Source organism: Astyanax mexicanus, chromosome 8 (assembly GCF_023375975.1).
Source record: "Astyanax mexicanus isolate ESR-SI-001 chromosome 8, AstMex3_surface, whole genome shotgun sequence".
In the NCBI taxonomy this organism is placed as follows: Eukaryota; Metazoa; Chordata; class Actinopteri; order Characiformes; family Acestrorhamphidae; genus Astyanax; species Astyanax mexicanus.
Genome location: NC_064415.1, coordinates 5,037,652 through 5,062,500, shown reverse-complemented (window position 1 = coordinate 5,062,500; position 24,849 = coordinate 5,037,652). Strand labels below are relative to the sequence as shown.

At 38.1% G+C, this 24,849-nt stretch overlaps 1 protein-coding gene across 2 annotated transcripts in view; it reads left to right on the top strand.

Annotated features, from left to right (window-relative positions):
- dnajb6b (DnaJ heat shock protein family (Hsp40) member B6b) overlaps window positions 1-24,849 on the top strand; it is an 80,656-nt gene that overhangs the window by 24,042 nt on the left and 31,765 nt on the right. Inside the window, exons 6-8 of one of the 2 annotated variants that reach the window (XM_049481950.1) lie at window positions 8,354-8,491; window positions 15,153-15,342; window positions 15,927-15,997. In XM_049481950.1, the coding sequence (XP_049337907.1) occupies window positions 8,354-8,491; window positions 15,153-15,342; window positions 15,927-15,997 (399 nt within the window). Of the gene's footprint in view, window positions 1-8,353; window positions 8,492-15,152; window positions 15,343-15,926; window positions 18,726-24,849 lie in introns of those variants that run through there. The other variant, XM_022666682.2, reaches the window with a different exon arrangement.

Sequence of the window (24,849 nt, the reverse complement as noted above, 5' to 3'; positions counted from 1 at the left end):
CTGCTCCTGGCTTCTTTTTCAGCCAGCCTCACTGCTGCTCCCGGAAACTATTTGCTACATTCAAAACACTACTCAACCCTCCACCTCCTCCTCAGGCTACCTGCCTTACGGCTGAAGCACTTGCCTCATTCTTTACTGGGAAAGTGGCAGCTATCAGCAGCCAGTTTACTGATGCGACATGTAGCAGTCCTACATCATGCTCTGCTGCCCGGTATCCCTCTACCGAAGGCGTCGCTTTCTCCTCGTTCGCTCCTCTCACTGAGAACGAGACACTGGCTCTCCTAACGCGTAGCCGTCCTACTACGTGTCCACTTGACCCGATTCCTTCAGACCTTCTGCAAACCATTGCACCTGCAAACATTCCGGCTATTACTCACACCATCAATGCCTCTTTAACATCTGGTGTGTTCCCAACTGCTTTTAAACAAGCACAGGTCACACCACTGCTTAAAAAGCCTTCTCTCAACCCCGCCCAGGTTGATAACTACAGACCGGTCTCACTACTGCCTTTTCTTTCTAAAACATTAGAAAGAGCAGCTCTCAATCAAGTCTCTGGCTTCCTCACCCAAAATGACCTCCTGGACCAGAACCAATCTGGTTTCAAGAAAGGGCACTCTACTGAGACGGCTCTGTTGTCTGTGACAGAAGCTCTAAAAACTGCTAGAGCTGCAGGACAGTCCTCAGTGCTCATTCTGCTGGACCTCTCGGCTGCTTTCGACACAGTCAACCATGACTTCCTCCTAACTATACTCTCGAACATGGGGATCGCAGACAATGCGCTGTCATGGTTCAGATCGTACCTCACTGGGCGCTCGTTCAGGGTGTCATGGCAAGGACGGCTGTCCCCAGCCCACTCGTTATCCACTGGGGTTCCCCAGGGTTCGGTACTGGGACCTCTTCTCTTCTCAATATACACCACCTCTCTAGGTCGGGTTATCCGCTCACATGGTTTTTCCTACCACTGCTTTGCTGACGACACTCAGCTATACCTGTCGTTCTCACCCGATGATCACTCAATCTCTGCACGAATATCACAGTGTCTCTCAGACATATCCGCATGGATGAAGGAACATCACCTCCAACTAAACCTCTCAAAGACTTTGCCATAACCATCGACTCTCTCTCTCTCTCACCGACAAAGGTTGCTAGGAACCTGGGTGTCATGGTTGATGACCAGCTTCTCTTCACGCACCATGTGGCCTCAGTTGCTCGGTCCTGCCGCTTTGCGCTTTACAACATCGGAAAAATTCGACCGTTTCTGACGCAACAGGCCACACAACTCCTGGTACAAGCTGTGGTAATCTCACGCCTCGACTACTGCAATGCCGTACTAACTGGCCTCCCGGCCTGTGTAGTAAAACCACTACAGATGATTCAGAATGCAGCAGCACGTCTGGTCTTCAACCAGCCAAAACGGGCACATGTCATTCCGCTGCTCATTGAGCTCCACTGGCTACCGGTTGCTGCTCGCATCAAATTCAAAGCGCTTACAATCGCCTACAAGGTGATGACAGTACAGGCTCCTTCCTACCTGCACTCGCTCCTGAAGGCTTACGCTACCTCCCGGCCGCTGCGCTCCTCCAATGAACGTCGCCCTGCTTTGCCAAACATTCACACAAAGCAATCCAGACTGTTCTCATACAGAGTTCCCCAATGGTGGAACAAACTACCTTCTACTACCAGATCAGGAGAATCTCTCGCTATCTTTAAGAAACTCCTGAAGACAGAGCTCTTCAAAGAGCACTTACTCTCCTAACACCTCTAACAAACTAACTACTTCTAACCTCATCTCCTTCTTCCTCTTCTCTACTCCTCTATCCCACTATTTCCCTCGGACCTCCTTAAGGCCCTATCTATAGATGCTTTATTCTTCTATTATTTTTGTACTTAACCTCTTCTATTATTTGCACTTCAATATTGTACAAAAGCGTCTGCCAAATGTAATGTAAATTTACTGTGCCCTCAAAATAACTCACCTAACAAACAGCCATTAATGTCTTAATCAGTAGTAATAAAAGTGACACTTTTAGTAAAATTTTGAAATTTTAAGTAAAATAGCCCTTTTCCCTCCCTGGTGTCATGAGACTCATTAGTGTTACAAGGTCTCAGGTGTGAAATGGGAGCTGACCAGTTAAATTTAGTGTTTTTGGTTAAATTCTCTTATATTAGCCACTGGATATCCCACTTGCCACCTCATGACAGAGAACTCTCTCAGAATTTTTGCTCTACGCAAAGATGGCCTAGAATATAAGAAGATTGCTAACACTCTAAATCCAAGTAATGGTCTTACAGCAGCTTTCCAGGATGGGTTTCTCTCTAAACAATCCTCTTCAGGGTCAAACAAAGAAGTTGAGCCCACGTGTTAAGCGTAATATCCAGCAGCTAGCTTTAGACGTAAAAATAGACGTATGAGCACTGCCAGCATTGCTGCAAAGCTTGAAGACGTGGGAGGTGATCCTCCTGCAGTGCTCAGACCATACACGCCCTGCACAAACTGTATCAACTCTCTCACTCTATCGACTTGGCTCTGTCTTAGAGGAAAGCCTCTTCTGAAGCTGATGCACAAGAAAGCCTGCAAATAAGTTTGCTAAAGACAGACAGATTTTATAAGTGTAATGCCTCTAATGACAATAATAACATATATAACTTAGTAAATTTATATTAAACTTGTGTCTTACTTGTGCAATAGAGCTTTTTTGAGAAATATCGCTTTGAATACTTAAACATTGAGTATTTCATGTCTATTTATAGTGGAACTATTACAAATATTTTTTATATTTTGTAAGAGAAGTTGTAAAAAGTTATTGATGTATCTCTTTTTAAGGTCTATTGTTTATATTCGTCAGTTGTTTTCTCTTAATAAAGTCTAATTTCTTCATATATCGTTAATATATAATTTTGCGGGACAAAGTAAATAAAAAAATAAATAGCTAAAAATACAGTGATATACCATGAAACCGTGATATGCCTTTTTGGCCATATCGTCCAGCACTACCGGAGGGAAAATTTAAACAGTTATGCAGTGAGCGCTAGTCTCCATATCCCTATAAAAATGGTACATAAGTAAAAAAAAAAAAAAAAAATCAGAATTTAATCATAACTGAAAAACTGTGGCTTTAGCTCATCACTGGTGATTATTATGATGGTGATAGTGATGGTGATGAACAGTAGGTCTGCTCCGTTGGTGTTTTGTCATCCTGGCTGGAGCTGTTAGCTGCCGTTGGCTAACGGAAGGCCGGTATGTGTGTAGAGCCTCAGACACGCTAAATATGGCAAGGGCACTTACAGCCGGCCGAGAGCAGCCGACGCATCATCCAGCAGGAATGCTCTGGCAAATAGCTTCTGTATAAAACACTGACCGGAGGGGGGAGGGGGGTGTGTGTGTGTGTGTGTGTGTGTGTGTGTGTGTGTGTGTAAGATTGAATGATTGACTGTGTTTTATGGCAGTGGTGTGTGTTTACTTCTGTTGTATAGCAGTGGTTGATGGGTGTGTATTTACCGCATTTTTCACACTATAAGGTGTCCTTAAAATACTTTCCCCACAAAATCATCAGTGCACCTTATAATCCAGTGTTCCTTATGTATAAATTCTATCAGTCAGGTTTTAAGGAGCAGTAAAGCCGCTTTGCTGAAGTACAGAGTTATAAGGATGAGTTTTCAGTGAAGTTTCTCCAGCACTAAGGCTGGAGCAGTATTAGCATTAGCCGCTAACCACACTTAGCGCAAGCTCTTTCGCCGTTCAGAGTTGAGTATATACTCTAGGACTGTAGCCTTCATGTTTATCATGTTAAAACAAGCTACATACAGGGTTCCTACAGTCATGAAATACCTGGAAAAGTCATGTAATTTCAAAATAAACATTTTCAAATATCAATGTTTTGGGAAAAATAAAAATAATGTATTATTGAAGATTATGTGTCAACATTGCTTAAAGAAATGTTTTTTTAGATATAAAATTCATTTTAGCCCTACTTTAATCAATTTTGATTAGAGTTTTACTTGATTTTTGGTTTTAATTTGGTTTAAATTTAATTGTCCGTGTCTGCACTGATGTTTTAACAACAGTATGGTCATGAGAATTTGCCTTGAAGGCCTGGAAAAGTCATGAAAGTTTATTGGTTAAAAAGTTTATGAACCCTGTACGTGGGACGAACCATTAGCTGTTCCTCAGTGTAGCGCTGTCGGGCAGAATTTACTAGCGCTAAGCACTGCTAACTATGGCTAGCGCTGCTGCTAACCTCGCTGTTAAAAATGTTGGAAATCTAAACTTACTGTAACTAAACGGAAGGGCTTTTCTTTCCCAAATAAAGGAGAGAAATCTGTGTAGATTAACATCCAGTGCTCGGTTTACTTAAATTATTAATAGTTTTTTTTAAGAATTACAGTTTTTTCCCATTAGAAGGAAAACATGGCGACACCCGTGTTTCTTACTATTGTCACTTAAAATGAGCCTTATAATCCGGTATCCAGTATGCATTTATAAGTACATCCTTTTCTATAATGAACACATGTAGCTAGTTTAAGTTGCATCCATTTTTACTTTGCATTGGCACCATGCTTAATCTACTACCAGGTATGAGCTGGATAAAGGGGTATAAAAGCCCACAGTATTGAACTGTGGAGCAGTGGATTGGCGCTCCATCCAGTACTTACAATATTTTTGGATAGGTTGAGATAATCATCCAAGATCCTGAGTTATGCTGCCATTTTCCCTCTATATAAACTTTTACATTAACAATAAAAAGAATGAATGAGTGTGAATGAACACATCACCTTCCTCTGGACAGATCCAGGTATCTGCACTCTATAGTTTGTGCCCATCACATTCTTATATTCATAAATTAGTACCTGTTATATTAGCCATAGTTCACATTAATTCTCTGTACTGTTTTGTTCTGTTATTTGTTTGTTGTTTGTTGTTTGTTTGTACTGAGCGGGTCAACCCGAGTAGGATGGGTTCCTCGGACTGAGACTTGGTTCCTTCCAAGGTTTCTTCCTCTTAAAGGGAGTTTTTCCTTGCCACTGTGTCACCATAACAATTGGCATCTCTGTGGTGCTGCTCATAAGAGGCGTGGACCTGTTTTACCTGTAAAGCGGCTTTGTGACAACCTTTGTTGTAAAAAGCGCTATATAAATAAAATTGAATTGAATTGAATTGCACTGTTAAAATAGCAATCCGCCAAAGTCAGAGCTTACTTGTCTCTTAAAGGCAAAGATGAGCAAGTGACACTCTCGTTGGTTTATTTCATGTTACGCCCAAAATTAACTACACCTATGACTAATTAAGAGAATTTGTATATCCCTTTTGCACCTTTTGCATGTTTTAAACTGTGCAAGATGTACTTTTCCCATCATTATGATAGCAAAGACACACTGAGATTAAGCTGCACGGGTCACAGTTAATGGCTCACCTATAGGTTGCGAAAATAGAGCTCTAGAGTTTTTTTTTTTTTCCCTTAATATTATAAAATTGGGTATTTGTCTTTTATCGATAGAATATTTACTAAGGGTGTCAATCAGTTAAATTTAATACAATTAATCACAACAAAATTCTGTGATTAGCTGACTAATCGCATTTGTTTTTCTTCAGATGCAAATTTTTATAGTGGCTATTTAAATGTAAATAAAAGAATGAATGTAAGAAATGCAAAATTCAATTATATGTATTTTAGGGGTGTCAATTAAAATAATAGTGTATGTTTGAGGGGAGATGAAATCAACGTAGAGTGCTGGAATAAAAATGCATAATAAATTGGATTGTAAATTTCTTTGCTATCTATCCAGCTCTCTATTTGGTGCAAAAACGAGAGAGAGAGACAGAAAAAAAGAAAAATAGACAGCGAGAGAAACCAAATAAAGCTCTCTAACCGGGTCGGAGCTAGAAGTTCAGAGCGTGCCATTCAGATCAGTGCTTTGAGTGTAGGCGGGGCAGCAGGGGTCAAACTTGATGCCTTAATTAACATGCATTAAAAAAATACTTACTAATTCCAATTTAACAGCGTGCGTTAACGCTTTAACATTGACAGCCCTAATAAATACCTATTAATAGTAGTATAGAAGTGTGTTGCACCTTAAATATAGTGTACAAACTGACCGGCAGTCATAATAAAACAACTAAATTCACTCATTGAAAGGGTCTAATTTTGTGAATCACAGTGTACTTTCCCCGAGTCACTGACAGTAATATAACATTAACAGACTCCAGGTGTGTGATAATGTTATGACTGTAAGTGTGAGCTGATCTGTGAGTCATGTGACCCGTGGACTGTGCTGGAACATGCTGGGCTGTTCTGGTTCAGCTGTTTCCCTGAGCCTCACCTTCTCCTGGCTGGGCTGTGGAAGATGTTCAGGGCCTGGGGCTGTGAGCAGCACATGCTGTACTCCTCTGACCGAGCGCTTCTGGATCAGAAACAGTGTTTATCAGAACCTGTCGGACCGGATCTCTCCCAGGAATCAGGGATTATATAATATTCTTCTCATTTTAAAACTGATCAGATCTGAGGTGTCGAGTAGCGGAGTACAAATTCTTCATTATGTTACTTAAAAAATAGAAATGTAGGTTATCTATACTTTACTGGAGTAATTATTTTACATTTTCACACAATTATCTGAACTTTCTCCTCCTTACACTTTATTAAAACAGCCTCATTACTCCTATTTCATTTCAGCTCGTTTCCATCCAGATTAGGGCGGCACGATATATCGTTTAAGCATTGTCATCGTGATGTGCGCATGCGCAATAGTCACATTGCAGGACGTGTCACTTATAGCAATTAAATCAAACACATCGTGTTGCAATGTTTTGATTCTTCACATAAGAAGTACACAGATACACAGCGCTGTCTCTGTGTCTGTGTGAGTGACAGGCTGCTGCTGCCTGAGAAGCGCGAGAGGAAGGGGGAGCGAGAAAGGGAGGGGCAAGAGTAAACACGAGGTAACCGCATGGCCTCCATCCACATGGTTGGGCACGTGCTTGTAGACGTAAGCACGTGTGGAAAGCTGTGCACCTCAGTCCAGCACAGTTTAGCAGCGCAGATATTTCCATTTACAGCTGAATTCAGGCTTTTAATCCCAAGCACAAATAAAAGGAATCCAAGCGGAATCTGATCTACTTTCATTTACTAAACTGCAGTGTGAAACTGAAACTAACTGGACTAAAATACAGAACAGAATACAATATAACACAAACACATATTAATTGTGGAAAACGCCATTCTGCTATGATCTGGAGATTCTCTTTATCACTCCTAGGGTGATGTGGATCAGCACAAGGCTGCGTCTGTGAGCTGATGTATCAGAACCGAGTCGCTGCGCTTTCCTCCGAGCACGCTGTGAAGCGACTTGGCAATCGTTCAAAAAGAGGCGGAGTCTAATTTCACATGTGTCGGAGGAGTCCGGGTGCTGGGGGACCAAGGGTGCTGGTCTTCACCCTCCTGGTGTTGGACGCATCACTAGCGATAGAGGATATACAGCTGAGTAGCAGCTGAATGGGTTGAACAATTGGGTTAGCTAAAATTAAGAGTAAAATTTGAGAACAAATAAAGAAAAAACAACACTCAGAGTGAAATCTCTGTAATCCCAGTGTGGAGATGAGATTAAGCTGCTTTAACTTAGCGCTGCTCATCCGTCAGCAGCAGCAGTGACCCACATTACGCTTCCTGCTCGGGGCTTTAGGGGTTTTCAGATACAAATTAGTCCTGAGTCTCAGAGGAAATGCGAAGCGAACGTTCTAGAAAAGAGCAGTTTTAAATGTCACGGCTGAGCTGTGCAGCAGCGACTCCAGGCTGTGTTCAGTCAGATCCCTCATCTCTGTGCTGTGGAACAGGTTGTGACGGATGTTGAGTGGAATCCCTTGTAAAAGAGCTGCTGAATTGCTCAACTGATGTAGTGATGTGTTTAATAAAGCGGATAATTATACACTGCCTGGACAAAAAAAAAAAAGGTGCATATCAAAAAAACGTTGAATATCATTGAAAAGTTACTTTACAAAATGTGAAACTATATATATCATTTATTATATAGATGTATTAAACGCACAGAGTGATCTATTTTAAGTGTTTTTTCTGTTCCATTATTGATGATGATTATGGCTTACAGCCAATTAAAACCCCCCAAAAAATCAATGGCTCAGAAAATTAGAATATTATATATTACCAATTGGTAATTTTGGCAGTGTGAGCAGTGCAGTTTTGTTTTCCTGCAAAATCTTACAGCACTTCATGCTTTTTCCCTCTCCTGAACCTTTTTTGGAGATGCGGATTTCATTTTCCAGCAGGACTTGGCACACTGCCCACACTGACAAACAGTTCCAGCAGGTTTAATGGTTCATTGTTTATTGGTTCTTGTGTTCTAGGAGACGACCCCTTTGACCCGTTTGAAAACTTCTTCGGAGGGCGTCGGCCGAGGAGCATGAGGAGCCACCCTGGAGGATTCTTCGGCGGGTTCGGGGGCTTCCCACCATTCGGGGGAGGATTCGCTGCCTTTGAACCAGGTCTGTGTCCTTGTGTTCTTCTACCTCTTAATGTACACATTAGGGATGCACCGATTAGTCGATATAATCGACAGTGTCTACTATTTAAATGTGTCGACTACAAATTTTATTGTTGACTAATTGTTAATTTGTAACATCATTCAAACAGTTTAGATTAGTCGACTACCAAAATAATCATTAGTTTCAGCCCCAGTACACATATAGTGCAGATAATAGTATTCACTCACCCATCTAAATCACTGAACTCAGGTGTTCCTGAATCACTTTTGTGTTCACAGGTTAAATGGGAGAAATGGATGATTGGATGGTTTTTACATCTAATTTTCTATTTTTTTTTTTTTTGCATTTCGTCTCAAACGGTCCGAAAATATAATCAGTAATTAATAATCGTTACACTGACCCTGAACCCTAAACCCAAAATTGAATGTAACCCATAACAATTTAAACATCTGTAGATGTCCGATAGATCAGAGGTTTTCTCTAAACTTTCGCTAAACTTGAGACTAATCAGATTTGGAGACTAAACTTTGTTTTTCTGTACTAAATCAACTAAATCGACTCATTTTCAGGCTCAATTAAGGAAACCGCATGCTTTAAAATCTGTCGTTTTTTAAATAAAGTATCTGTTCCCTGATTCAAACCGTCTCATTTGTCGCTTTACTCAACTGTACGATCTCAATCTCGATTCAGGTTCACACATGTGCACCTGGAGCGTTTTTTAGAAGGTCGAGCTTCCAGAAAAAATATGATTAAAAGTAGAAATTGGACCGATCCGATACGATATCGGTATCAGGGCCGATATTGATGTAATTTTAATGTATCGGATATCGGGCCAGCGCGGCCGATCCACTTACCGATCCATATTCCAGTCCACAGCTTGAGCTGGACAATAAACCTGCTGTAAGTTAACACAAAACACATCACTGATCCGGATTCCAGTTCCACAGTTTACCCTGAACCCCAGCAGCTTCAGTCTGCGGCTGACTGACTAAACTTTAGCTGTTTATCTACAAAAAAATGTTGATTATCTGGTGATTTTTAACTTTGACAAAGCTGTACAGCAGAATGGTACACGTAAAGTCAGCTTCTGAGGGGTAAATAGATTAACACCAGCAGTCTGTTAGCCTAGCTATTAGCATTAGCACTGAACCCACAGCTGCATTCTGGTGTTATAAAGGTATTAAATACAGACTGGAGGAAACTATAGTCATAATCCACACATCCTATAAAACCAGCACAAACACAAACACACCCATCTGTTGTTAAAAACAGTGAGTAATTTAGTTCAGAAATACAGTTAGCATCGCTAGTTAGCCATTAGCCATCTCTATTAAGATCTGCAGTCTGTTAGCCTAGCTAGCAAAGGTATTCCAGCATTGTGAATGTAATAAATAACTATTTTGAGAACTACAGCCATAATCCACATCTAATACCAAACCACAGATCCTACCAACCCTAACCAGCACTAAGAAATCAATCAGTTATTAAAAACCACAAAATAGTGATTAATTCAGTTCGGAAATACAGTTAGCATCGCCGGTTAGCCATTAGCTATTGCAGCTAATCCATAGACTGTATATAGCTGGACAGAGCATCGTCTCTCAAAAGTGAAGTCACCACAGGTCGGGCGCCCCCTGCTGTTCGGTTGCAAAAAGCTGTGTAACCCCACCCATCCCCATAGGTTTCAATGGCAAAACAGAACAGACTCTCAGTCATGTTTTTTTCTAATATACTGTAATTCTACCTCCGTTATTCAAATGCAGCAGCTAGTGTAACCTCTGCTTATATTGTCAAATTTTTATATCCCCACAGAATTCATTTTTAAAAACGTTATTCAGCTCTATTCAAAACAGGTGTGGTTATTGTAAAAGGGCTGGTTATGGGCGGGGCCAATAACAGACCGTCAGCTCTGCTCCGCTCTGCTGCCTGTGACCTCGAGGCAGCCCTCAGGGGCGGGGTTATTTAAATGAGTAGGCGGTCTCTCCACAGTCTTTCTCCCTCCTCTGGTCTCTACTGCTTAGACTCGGGTTTCAGGATCGCCAACTCTGAGCTAATCCTCTACGCTACCTGTCAAAATAAAAGTCTCCTGCTCAACCGTTGCAAAAAATGCCCTGAATTTAATATTTAACGTATTTAATATTTAACTTTTAAAAAAAATATTTTAATAAAAATTAAAACATTTAATTTGAAAGGAAACTAGTGTGTATTTGCATATAAAGTGTGTCAAATAAATGGCTTTTAAATGCATTTCCATTAAATGCACTTGTGTATACTCTTCAAAGAGCTGTGTGCTCTGTTTCAGCCTCATAATGTAACCTTAATCATAGTACTAGTACATACTAATACTAGTACATAGTACTTACTAAAAGTATCGGTATTTGTATCGGTATCAGCAATTTTATATCAGTTTTATATTGGTATCAGATCGGAGCTGAAAAAAGTGTATCGTCCCATCACTAATGAAAAGTACTCTAAATTCTCTGGTGAATTATTTGCTGATTCTTATTTAGATTATAGTATGTCGTAAAAATGTGTTAGTGCTTGTAGTAATTGAGGAATTATGTTAAATTGTTAGCTTAGTAGCTTAGTGTGTTTTTTGGTATAAAACAAATGTACTGTACTTGTGAAATTATAGGAAAAACTGCAGTAATTCTTGTAAACAGTGATGTAAACTCTAAAGCTGAGAGTCAGGACTGGTTTAACAGGCTTTACTGATATGAAGCTCTGCTGTTTGTAAATTTGCATTCCAGTCCAGTGAGAACAAACCAGTTTTACTGATGCTTCCAGAGGAATGAGCAAATAAGACACTTACAGACTGTAGTTCTGTAACAGTTTCAGACTGTAGTTCTGTAACAGTTACAGACTGTAGTTCTGTAACAGTTTCAGACTGTAGTTCTGTAACAGTTTCAGACTGTAGTTCTGTAACAGTTTCAGACTGTAGTTCTGTAACAGTTTCAGACTGTAGTTCTGTAACAGTTTCAGACTGTAGTTCTGTAACAGTTTCAGACTGTAGTTCTGTAACAGTTTCAGACTGTAGTTCTGTAACAGGTACAGACTGTAGTTCTGTAACAGGTACAGACTGTAGTTCTGTAACAGGTACAGACTGTAGTTCTGTAACAGGTACAGACTGTAGTTCTGTAACAGGTACAGACTGTAGTTCTGTAACGGTTTCAGACTGTAGTTCTGTAACGGTTTCAGACTGTAGTTCTGTAACAGTTTCAGACTGTAGTTCTGTAACAGTTTCAGACTGTAGTTCTGTAACAGTTTCAGACTGTAGTTCTGTAACAGTTTCAGACTGTAGTTCTGTAACAGTTACAGACTGTAGTTCTGTAACAGTTTCAGACTGTAGTTCTGTAACAGTTTCAGACTGTAGTTCTGTAACAGTTACAGACTGTAGTTCTGTAACAGTTACAGACTGTATTTCTGTAACAGTTTCAGACTGTAGTTCTGTAACAGTTACAGACTGTAGTTCTGTAACAGTTACAGACTGCAGTTCTGTAACGGTTACAGACTGCAGTTCTGTAACGGTTACAGACTGTAGTTCTGTAACGGTTTCAGACTGTAGTTCTGTAACGGTTACAGACTGTAGTTCTGTAACGGTTACAGACTGTAGTTCTGTAACAGGTACAGACTGTAGTTCTGTAACAGGTACAGACTGTAGTTCTGTAACGGTTACAGACTGTAGTTCTGTAACAGTTACAGACTGTAGTTCTGCAACGGTTACAGACTGTAGTTCTGTAACGGTTACAGACTGTAGTTCTGTAACGGTTACAGACTGTAGTTCTGTAACGGTTACAGACTGTAGTTCTGTAACGGTTACAGACTGTAGTTCTGTAACGGTTACAGACTGTAGTTCTGTAACGGTTACAGACTGTAGTTCTGTAACGGTTACAGACTGTAGTTCTGTAACGGTTACAGACTGTAGTTCTGTATCTGTTTCTCTGCAGAAGTTATGAAGTACTAATACTTTTTTACGTTACTTAAGGAGAAGTGTTGGTTGTGGAGGACCAAAACTGCCAAAATTAAAAAATAAATAAATATTTTTTATATAAATATAATATAAATATAAATAATGTAAATCACTCAGTAAAAGTAATATGGTGACTAAAACAGTAAAGAATAATTATAATTAATATAAAAATAAATAAATATACATAAAAATAAAAATCTATGAGTTTTTTAATTACCAAAGTTTAATTTTTTTTATTCATTTGTTTATTATTTACATAACTATTTATTTCTGCATCCATTTATTTAGCAATTTATTTATTTCTGCATTCACTCTCTCTGGGCTTGCTTGATAAGCCTGTATGTGAAAAACACGCCCCTTCATTATCATATAAGGACCAGGAAAAACAGAAAAATTAATCTGGAAATAATTAAAGGTATGCAGAAATAAATAGTTATGTAAATATATAAACAAATTAAAAAGAAATGTTGATAAAGAAGCCCATTAATAACAAATTATTAAGATATTTATTTTAATGTATATGTGTATATTTTTATATTAATTATAATTATTCTTTACCGTTTTAACCAACATATTACTTTTAGTGATTAGTGATTTACTATTTATTTATTTATTTTTAATTTTGGAAGTTTTGGTCCTCCATAGTTGGTTATCTGTACTTCAATCAATCAATCAACCAACCTTTATTTTCACAAAAAATAAAACAGTAGTAGTACTCATTTTAAATCAACATTTAATAAAAATATATATGTAAAACAGAAAATTCTAAAATACCATAAAAAAACAAATTTGACATAAAAAGTAAAAAATGTATAAAATATAAAATAAGTAAATAGATAATAGTAAAAGTAAAGTAAAATATTAAAAATGATAAGTGATTAAATTAAAAATAGAACTAAGAACAAGAATGAAAATATAAAAACATTAAAATGAAATAAAAAAATAAAAGTAATAATAAATAAACAAACAAAAATAAATAAATAAAAATAATAAAATTACTAACTACCGTATTTTTCGGGCTATAAGGCGCACTTAAAATACTTATTTTTTCCCAAAAATCGTCATTGCGCCTTATAATGCAGTGCGCCTTGTGTATGGATTTTGCTTGTGTTTACTGACCTCGATTTTATGTGGTACACGGCGCTCTGTTGTGCAGAATTCCTCACCCACGCCAGAAAAAGATCCCCCTCTTGGGCTAGCGCGCGGTTACCTTTGACTGCCGTACTGCCTCTCGGCTGTGGTTCAGGATAGCTAGTTTCCACTGTAGCTCCGTGGCCAGAACAAGGTGCCGGTAAACTTTCCTTTCCACCCGTTCTGGGGTAATAGCACAAACTGTTTCTTTTTAGCGCCCACTTCTAAGTAAAGTTAACCTCTTAACACGCGCTGGCCCACCGGCGGGCCAGAAATATTTAATATTTCATAACTGGCTGTGTTTCTGAATAGTTATGAACAGTTACAGGTTCAATATAGACATCCAATATACCATTTTAAAGCTTAGAATCTCTGCTTTTGAGCTATTTAGCCTATTTAGCGGAATATCCTTTCAGAAAATAAACATTTAGGGCGAAATATGCCTTGGTTATGATTTTAATAATTCATAACTCTCATATTTGCGTTTATCGTTCGTCCATATTTCATCGAATGCGGTCATGTCATACACCATTCGAACCGTCTGGCTCTCCGGATTCCAGAACTGTGCTTTTACTGTAGGATGTATGTTTCATGAATTAGAGCTGCGTCAGAGCGCATGTTTCCAGTAATAAAAGGCTCTCCTTTTGTCCTGGGGTAACCTCCGGTCACTGCCGCCACCCCCCGAACACACACCCGCGCTCAGCCACAGGTCCTACCTTCAAAACGCGTCCAGACTAAAGAGAATCCATCAATCCAGTCTCCTGTAATCCACAGTTATATCCAAACAGCGCTGGAAATCACTTCATCCAGAAATGAAACTTATCCAATCTTTATCTCTGTTTTAAAACCGTTTTATTCACCGAATTCGGCACAACACGCTATTATAGTCAGAAGCCTCGCGGAGTAATGCGGCACTTGCTGTGCTTCAACATAATATTATGGTCTGTCGGAGCGTTACGGCTACCGTTGTCAGGAGCGTAGCGGAGTAATACTAACTGTGCTTCAACATAATATTATGGTCTGTCGGAGCGTTACGGCTACCGTTGTCAGGAGCGTCGCGGAGTAATACTAACTGTGCTTCAACATAGTCTTACGGTGTGTGTGTAAGGACCGTGAAATGGCTCCAGTTAAGAGACATGCTTAAGAGACATTTAGTGCGCCTTATAATCCAGTGCGCCTTGTGTATGGACTAACACTAAAAATAGACCGTTCACTCATCGTGCGCCTTATAATACGGTGCGCCTTATAGTCCGAAAAATACGGTAAGTACTAACATTTGAATAAAAACAGCCTCGTTACTCCGATTTTATTTCAGCTGGTTTTCATTCCGGCTTCTCATCGTTTAATAAAACCCCCATCCAGATAAATCTCTCCATACTTTTATACTTTAAGTAGTTTTGAATCCAGTACTTTTTTTTAAACACTTTTCCTTAAAGAGTAAAAAGCTTGAGTTGATACTTTTTCAACTTCTACAGAAGTATTTTATTAAACCCTAGTATCTAAAATATACTCCTACCTACAGAGTAATGAATGGAAGTCTTTGTGTTCTCCTGTGTTCAGGGTTCACCCCCTTCGGGCCGATGGGAGGAGGAAACTTCACCTCCTTCTCCTCTTCTTCGTTTGGGGGAGGAGGAGTAGGAATGGTGGGAGGAGGAGGAGGAGGAGGAGGAGGAGGAGGAGGGATGGGAAATTTCCGCTCCGTCTCCACCTCCACCAAATTCATCAACGGCAGGAGGATCACCACCAAACGGTACCATGCAAACCCCCCCCTTCAAACACACAACTTACTTATTAATAAACATGAACACTTTACCTCTTATTGCTCTTAAGGTTTTAGGGTCATAATGGTGAAGATAGAATATCACTGAAGCCAAATTCTCATGCAAACATGTTATTATTATTATTTTACATCACATGTCATTTGACCAGGGTAGAACAAATGTTTGCACATGACTGTAGTCAGCAAGGTGTGCACAATTGCAACATGTACTAGTAAGTGTGTTAAATCTAGGGATTCAGTGAATATTTGCCAAATGATTTGAAAATTGGTCCTGAAATGGCAAAGAAAAGCTGTTATTACTCTGCAGAAAGCTACATTTTAAGGCAATAAATCTTATTTTTATTTATATTATTCTCTGATAAGTCTTTCTGTATTACTAAGCATGCGCTGCGCATCCCTTCGTGTGCATATTCATGAAGTGCATGCAAAACAGAGAGTGTTTTGATTGGCCTGTTCAGAAAATAGACATTCATTGATAGTGCGCCTAATAACCTAGTTAATCTAGATTAGTCTGATAAATGTGTTTTATATATGTGTTATAAATGTGTTTCCAGCATCGTGGAGAACGGTCAGGAGCGAGTGGAGGTCGAGGAGGACGGGCAGCTGAAGTCTCTCACAGTCAACGGTAGGGAGCAGCTCCTGAGACTGGAGCACCACTGACCATCTCCCCCAAACCCCACCCTCACCTCCACCTCCTTACAGCTACAGCTTCCTGTACGGTAAACTCCAACCAAAACCCGAACCCGAATCTGTTCCCCTGCCTTCAGAGAGAGAGAGAGAGAGAGACACACACGATCCAGAGCGACAGCAGCAGCATTTTCTCTCTATTTCTCTATATATTTACACCTAGTCTAGCTCACTCGCCCTCTGAGCCGAGAGGCGTCTGTGTGCCTGTAGGTGGCGCTGTCATTCCCCTGAGGTCAGGGTGCTTTTATTATTATTCCAGACTGGAGCTTTAATGGTACTTTTTTTTTTTTTTGGTTTGTTTTTTCAATTTTTTTTTTTTGCGAACATTCCTTTACTATTCTAGAGCCGGAGAACCTCAGTGGGCAACTGTGTATATTTTCCTTTGCTGCCTTTGGAGTGTTTTTCTCTTTCTTTTCTATTATCTTCTTTTCTTTAATTTTATTTCCTGCAAGTGCACAATTGCCTCAATCTCTCAAGCACAGCTGGCTGTACACCAGAACCTGCTGAGCATGATCCTCATGCTCCTCGTTCATCTTTCATCTCAGACGGGAATCGGGAGTTATCTCTCAGAGTGAAAAGTCTCAATCCTTAATCTCCTGTTTAACTGTAATATTAATATAGAGTATAATATTTAATATAATGCACACCGATTAAGCATTATAACATTTTGCACACTTGTTTCCACCACATACTTTTTATTTTACACACTTATTATCTTTATTATACTTATTATCCTCCTTTCACCCTGTTCTTCAATATTCACAGAACCCCACAAAGGAGAAAAACACAGAGATACAGCTATTAAACTATAAAAAGCTACATTTTATGGCAATAAATCTTATTTTTTTCTTATTTTCTAAGACTTTTTGTATTACTAAGCATTGTGTAAGTGTTAGATTATTTTAGGAATAATTTCCTTTCTTACTGAGAATATTCACATTATTTGAAGTAATTAAAACTCAAAATTAGCACAAAAAAAACATATATATTCTTGTTGCAATTTAACTATTTGTTTTATTTGCTTTAAAACAGGTTTAAATAGGTTATTAAAAAAGTACAATTTAAAAAAAAAAAGAAAGAAAAAGAAAAAGGTTGGCAGCTCTTCAGTTCACATACAGTATATACCAATACACACAATACAAAATACAATGAATTTTTATCTTAGAGAATTACAGATCCATATATCTTTAACACACTATCTGCACAGTCCAAACTTCATTGATTTTTCCTTGATTTACGACTTATTTTGAGATTTTTGAGTTTTTTTTTAGAAAGGAAGATTCCTACGAAAAATTTGCTTTTCACATTGGCAGATCATTTTGCTTAAGATAAGGAAATACAGCTCTGGAAAACATAAAACATTAGGAGAGCACTTCAGTTTCTGAATCAGTTTCTCTGATTTTGCTATTTATAGGTTTATGTTTGAGTAAAATGAACATTGTTGTTTTATTCTATAAACTACAGACAACATTTCTCCCAAATTCCAAATAAAAATATTCTCATTTAGAGCATTTATTTACAGAAAATAAGAAACGGCTGAAATAACAAAAGATGCAGAGCTTTCAGACCTCAAATAATGCAAAGAAAACAAGTTCATATTCATAAAGTTGAGAAATCACAATTTTCATGCATCTCAGCATAATGTTCTCTTCCTCCTCCACCAGTCTTACACACTGCTTTTGGTGGATAACTTTATGCTGCTTTACTTATTTTACTGGTGCAAAAATTCAAGCAGTTCAGTTTGGTGGTTTGATGGCTTGTGATCATCCATCTTCCTCTTGATTATATTCCAGAGATTTTCAATTTGGTAAAATCAAAGAAACTCATAATTTTTAAGTGGTCTCTTATTTTTTTTTCAGAGCTGTATATCTAAATTTGAATATATATTTCGTCTAGTCAGCAGTGCTGCTGGAGTTTTTTCAAACACTGTGTTTAATCATCAGTCACTGTCCTCCATTGTCCTCTATTACACACTCCTACCTACAGCTGAAACACCTTAATAATTATAATAAATTAATAATAATAATAATACTAATACTAATAACTGTATCTCTGTGGTGGTTTTATCCCCTATGGGATTCTAAGTATTAAAGAACAGGGTGAAGAACAGGTGAATAATAATAAATAATATTATATAGAGAAACAGGAACAGGACTACAGTTCTCCTATATGATCAATAGAGCTAATCTAATTGGTAATTGGTGTAGAAACAAGGAGGTGGTCATAATGTTATGCTTAATTGCTGCAAAGCAAGATTTTACCTAATTTTCTAACTGCTGTAGTAAATAGGTACCATGTTGATGCTGTTAGTTTGATGATAATAATATTAATAATATAAATTAATAGTATTAATACGCGTTATTTGCATTGCTTTCTGTTGGTCTGTTCATTTGATTTCCTCACCTCTGCATGACCGCCTGAGACTCGGCTTCTCATGTAGACTCTTGTGATCGTTGCACAACCACCAGCTCGGACTCGAGACTTCCTCTCACCACTAATGACTCTACATGTACATATATATATATATAAACATATATAAATATAAATATATATGTGCAGATGATTTTTTTGTGTGTACTTTGTAAGGAAATTAAATGAAAAAAAAAAAATTCAGGTTCAATAAATTTGATTTCCACCCTGTTTGGGGGGGGAAATGATCTCACGATTTTCTGTGTGGTGATTTTTCACGAGTTTTTCTCTAATAAACACATTATTAAGGTGTGTGTGTGTGTGTGTGTGTGTGGGTGTGTGTGTGTGTGTTCTGCTTGCCTAATCTACGCCTCACGTGTGTGTTTTCACCACAACTCTCACTGGATATTAAAAGACTGCACTCTTGGTTGGCCTGTGTGTGTTTTTAATTCAGCTTCATTACCTCCAACTAATGCTCTTATTATAAAACACTGTGACTAATCCCACTCAAAACTCACACTACTATTACAGGATTCCCACTGGAGACACTGGTGAAATGGATTTCCAGGTTAAAACTATGAAAGCGTTTGAATTAAATCAAAATTAGCTCTTTTATTATAAATAATTGCATTGGGAGGTTTTGGGACATTATTTCTCTATAGTATATTTCTCTATATATTCACTCGTGTTGCTGCTGAGTTGTAAACACTTTGGGCTTTTCTGCTCCTCCATTGCGACTGATATAAGTTCACATTAGCTTGTTGTTTGTGAGCTGTTGTGTTCTATACCTGGCAACCCGGGGTGTGGAAATCCCACTCAGATTTCCATGACGTTCCACACAGTTCAAATAAGAACATACTGAAGCTGAAGCTCTGCTGACAAGAGCTGTCAATTTCCAATTTCTTCCTCCATTGTGTATATTAATGTATATTTATTAATATGATCGTCTACACAGTAAACATAGGCAACCAAAATACCGTCTTAAAACTTAAAATCTAAACTTCTCAAAGTTTCTGATGTTTTAATCTTTAAATCCTTTCTAAAAAATAAGTAGTTTGTTTGCCAGTACCTTACAAGAGATCTTTTCTTATAAAATATTGGTTACAGTATGAATATTCATAGACTTTTAACACACTTTTTCACATAGGGTCAAATTTACATTGTTTAGATTATCAAATGTTAATATCAAACTGAGTGAATATAAAAAGCTGTTTTTAATTGATAATTATCCAAACAGGGGCGGCACGGTGTTGCAGTGGGTAGTGCTGTTGCCTCACAGCAAGACGGCCTGGGTTCAATTCCCGGCTGGGGTGACCCGGTTCTTTCTGAGTGGAGTTTGCCATCTGTTACTTAGTGACCTCAAGCTCAGGTGTACTTGGGTTCTGCAGCAGGACAGTGACCCAAAGCACACAAACAAGTCTTTTTCTTTTAATATATTAAATTATTGTTTAAAAAGTGCTTTTTATATTTAATCAGGTTATCTTTGTCTGATATTCAAGTTTGTTTGATAATCTAAAAAAATGTGAGTATGATAAAAAAGCAAAAACAAAAAAGTCTGTAGGAAGTAAATACTTTGTGTAGAAAGAAATTAATTTCTTGAAATGATTATACTTTGATTTGATTTGATTGATTTATTTAAAGGTCACCTTCCGCGAAAATCCGATTTTTCTTGTTTTTTGTGGAATACAGTAGGTCTCTCCGAGTTGAATGTGTACACCTGCACATTAAACTGTTCTGCAGCCCCCATTGTCTGCAGGAGCTAAGCAAAGAAATCCCCCCTCCCCCCCTCCGAAAAACGGGTGAATTTTGAATTATCTTTCTGCCTACGTAGGCAGAAACTCACAGACCAGCCCACCTTGGCTCGAGAAACTCCCAGAGGCGGAGCTGAAGCGACGCAACATCACCGCTCATCAGTTAGGAGGTGGGAGGCAGTGAGCGGCAGAGCGGCGGAGGGGCGTCGCAGTGCTCCTAGCCAATCAGAGGAGAGATATTTGCATGCTGTTTGCATGTATGAATATTCATGAGCAAAGCTGGAATCCGGTCATTTTGGACACACCCCTAAAACAGTCCATTAAAAAAGAGCTATACAGAGACACCTGAGCACTTTTTTTTTACAAAAACGGCTCACATGTCATTCATTCATACTAGAGACCACAACTAGACATTTTAAAATGAAAGAAAAAACAACGGAAGGTGAGCTTTAAATAACAGGGACAATACACATTAATAAAGATCATTATTTCATAATGTAAATGTGCCATATTTAGCCAGATGGCTAATTTTCATCTGCTCTCTGTTACATAAAATACAGCAGGAAAAAAGTCAGTAATTATGCTGACATATCTGTGTGCTCAATAACCAGGCTTACAAACTTCTGCAGAACAAACCAACAGCTGTTAACCCTTTTACTTCAGAAGGGAGAGAAAAATACTACCATATTTTTATAAATCATTCAAATAAAATTCACCTTAAAAGACGTAAAAGGACAAGAACAGAACATTAAACGGGGAATTCGAGTGGATGCATTTTAAAAAATCTATTTAATTTGTCCCAGAAACAAAAAAACTAAAAATGTCTATTAATAACTCCACTTACCAAATATGCAAAATAGAGAGCTTAATTCCAAATAGATTTTAATATATTTTAACATAAAATGCAAAGTTTTGGTCATTTTTTCACTGGTGTTATCCCATCTTGAAGTTTTTATTTTGTCATCAATTTATTTATTTTTAATTGAAATTACATATAAATATGTGGCTGAATGTGATAAAGAAATTTAATTTAACTTAACATGTTACCAAAGTATGTTTATACACAAGCACTGAAAATAACTAAAAATAAAGCGTATAAATTATTTCTTTATACTTAAAGGCATCTTCCTATACTATAAAAACACTAATTTTTTTTCCAATAAACATGAAAATTTAACTACTGATATACGAATGAATGATTCTAACATTTCATGCAGGATACTTTTATCTACATTATCTATAATAAACTATAATTGAAGAGTCCCGATAACACCAGTGACCAAAATCTTTGTGACAAAAATATTTTTTTTAATAAAATAAATATAAATATATTTTTTATGTTGTATGATGTAAATCATGCATAAATCCGAATCGTTTTTCTGAAATTAGAAAGTTAAAGCTTGTGATGAGCTATTTTACATATGTAAAGCGCCTTTGAAATATGATTTAAAAAAGTAAAAATGAAAGATATCATATGGAAAATGTGTTTTTAATCTTAGATTAACTGTGAAAATGTATTTACTGACTCTTGGAATTGTCCATAATACTTTTTTAGCCCTCCAACCTTTGTGACATGATTTCCCCTCAATGGAAAATGACCCAAATAAATGAACATTAATTTCTTTCCGTTGCTTTGTTCATCTCGTAAGGATCAACCAGTCCAAAGGGTTAAATGGTGAACGTCCAGGAACCAGTAACAGACCTGTAAACTGCTCATTACCTCCAGCATATCGACCGTTCATTTGTTTCCCAGTGGTGGCTTTGATCTTTCACAGTATAACTCTGACCTTTCAGTGAATCAGATCATGTTTCAGCGTTACGGCACCCTCACACTCCTCCTGCCCTCGTAGTCTCCGCCAAGCAGCTGTTTCTACTGCAGCCCTGAGCACGGAGCGTCCGTCCCAGAGCAGCACCACAACATATACAGCTATTAATAAAGAGAGACTGTGATCCAGTCATAGACTGACTGTGTTATGTACACAGATCAGACACCTCCCCTGATACTGAATATACAGCTCTGAAAAACATAAAATAAGAGCACTTCAGTTTCTGAATCAGTTTCTCTGATTTTGCTATTTATACACTACCGTTCAAAAGTTTGGGGTCACATTGAAACATCCTTATTTTTGAAGGAAAAGCACTGTACTTTTCAATGAAGATAACTTTAAACTAGTCCTAACTTTAAACAAATACACTCTGTACATTGCTAATGTGGTAAATGACTATTCTAGCTGCAAATGTCTGGTTTTGGTGCAATATCTACATAGGTGTATAGAGGCCCATTTCCAGCAACTATCACTCCAGTGTTCTAATGGCACAATGTGTTTGCTCATTGGCTCAGAAGGCTAATTGATGATTAGAAAACCCTTGTGCAATCATGTTCACACACCTGAAAACAGTCTAGCTCATTACAGAAGCTACAAAACTGACCTTCCTTTGAGCAGATTGAGTTTCTGGAGCATCACATTTGTGGGGTCAATTAAACGCTCAAAATGGCCAGAAAAAAGAGAACTTTCATCTGAAACTCGACAGTCTATTCTTGTTCTTAGAAATGAAGGCTATTCCATGCGAGAAATTGCTAAGAAATTGAAGATTTCCTACAACGGTGTGTACTACTCCCTTCAGAGGACAGCACAAACAGGCTCTAACCAGAGTAGAAAAAGAAGTGGGAGGCCGCGTTGCACAACTAAGCAAGAAGGTAAGTACATTAGAGTCTCTAGTTTGAGAAACAGACGCCTCACAGGTCCCCAACTGGCATCTTCATTAAATAGTACCCACAAAACACCAGTGTCAACGTTTACAGTGAAGAGGCGGCTGCGGGATTTTGGGCTTCAGGGCAGAGTGGCAAAGAAAAAGCCATATCTGAGACTGGCTAATAAAAGAAAAAGATTAAGATGGGCAAAAGAACACAGACATTGGACAGAGGAAGACTGGAAAAAAGTGTTGTGGACGGATGAATCCAAGTTTGAGGTGTTTGGATCACAAAGAAGAACGTTTGTGAGACGCAGAACAAATGAAAAGATGCTGGAAGAATGCCTGACGCCATCTGTTAAGCATGGTGGAGGTAATGTGATGGTCTGGGGTTGCTTTGGTGCTGGTAAGGTGGGAGATTTGTACAGGGTAAAAGGGATTCTGAATAAGGAAGGCTATCACTCCATTTTGCAACGCCATACCATACCCAGTGGACAGCGCCTGATCGGAGCCAATTTCGTCCTACAACAGGACAATGACCCTAAACACACCTACAAATTGTGCAAGAACTATTTACAGCAGAAGCAGGCAGCTGGTATTCTATTGGTAATGGAGTGGCCAGCGCAGTCACCAGATCTGAACCCCATTGAGCTGTTGTGGGAGCAGCTTGACCGTATGGTACGCCAGAAGTGCCCATCCAACCAATCCAACTTGTGGGAGCTGCTTCTAGAAGCGTGGGGTGCAATTTCTCCAGCTTACCTCAACAAATTAACAGCTAGAATGCCAAAGGTGTGCAATGCTGTAATTGCTGCAAATGGAGGATTCTTTGATGAAAGCAAAGTTTGATGTAAAAACAATGTTATTTCAAATACAAATCATTATTTCTAACCTTGTCAATGTCTTGACTCTATTTTCTATTCATTTCACAACGTATGGTGGTGAATAAGTGTGACTTTTCATGGAAAACACAAAATTGTTTGAGTGACCCCAAACTTTTGAACGGTAGTGTAGGTTTATGTTTGAGTAAAATGAACATTGTTGTTTTATTCTATAAACTACAGACAACAAATTCCAAATAAATATATTGTAATTTAGATCATTTATTTACAGAAAATGCAGAGAAATTGCTGAAAAAAACAAACAAAAAAAGATGCTGAGCTTTCAGGCCTCAAATAATGCAAAGAAAAGAAAGTTAATTTTCATAACTTCATATATTTTAAGAGTTCAGAATAATCAATATTTGGTGGAATAACCCTGGTTTTTAATCAAAGTTATCTTAGCATCATGTTCTCCTCCTCCACCAGTCTTACACACTGCTTTTGGATAACTTTATGCTGCTTTACTCCTGGTGCAAAAATTCAAGCAGTTCAGTTTGGTGGTTTGATGGTTTGTGATCATCCATCTTCCTCTTGATTATATTCCAGAGGTTTTTAATTTGCTAAAATCAAAGAAACTCATCATTTTTAAGTGCTCACTTATTTTTTTACAGAGCTGTAGAACACTTACCTCACTAATGCTGTTTTTCTTGAATACAATCAAATCCTCACAGCAGTGCTACAAAACTAGTAGAAAGTCTTCTGCGGACAGAATATCTTTGAAAAGTTACTTTATTTCAGTAATTCAGTTCAAAATGTGAAACTTATACATGATATAGATGTATTAAACACAGAGTGATCTATTTTAAGCATTTATTTCTTTTATTATTGATGATTATGAAGCTTACAGCCAATAAAACCCCCAAAAAATCATTGTCTCAGAAAATTAAAACATTATATAATAAAACCCATTGGTACTTTTGGCAGTGTGGGCAGTGTGCTAAGTCCTGCTGGAAAATGAATTCTGCATCTCTATAAAAGTTGTCAGTAGCAGAGGGAAGCTGTAAGATATGAAGTGCTGTAAGATTTTGTGGGAAAAAAACTGCACTGACTTTAGACTTGAT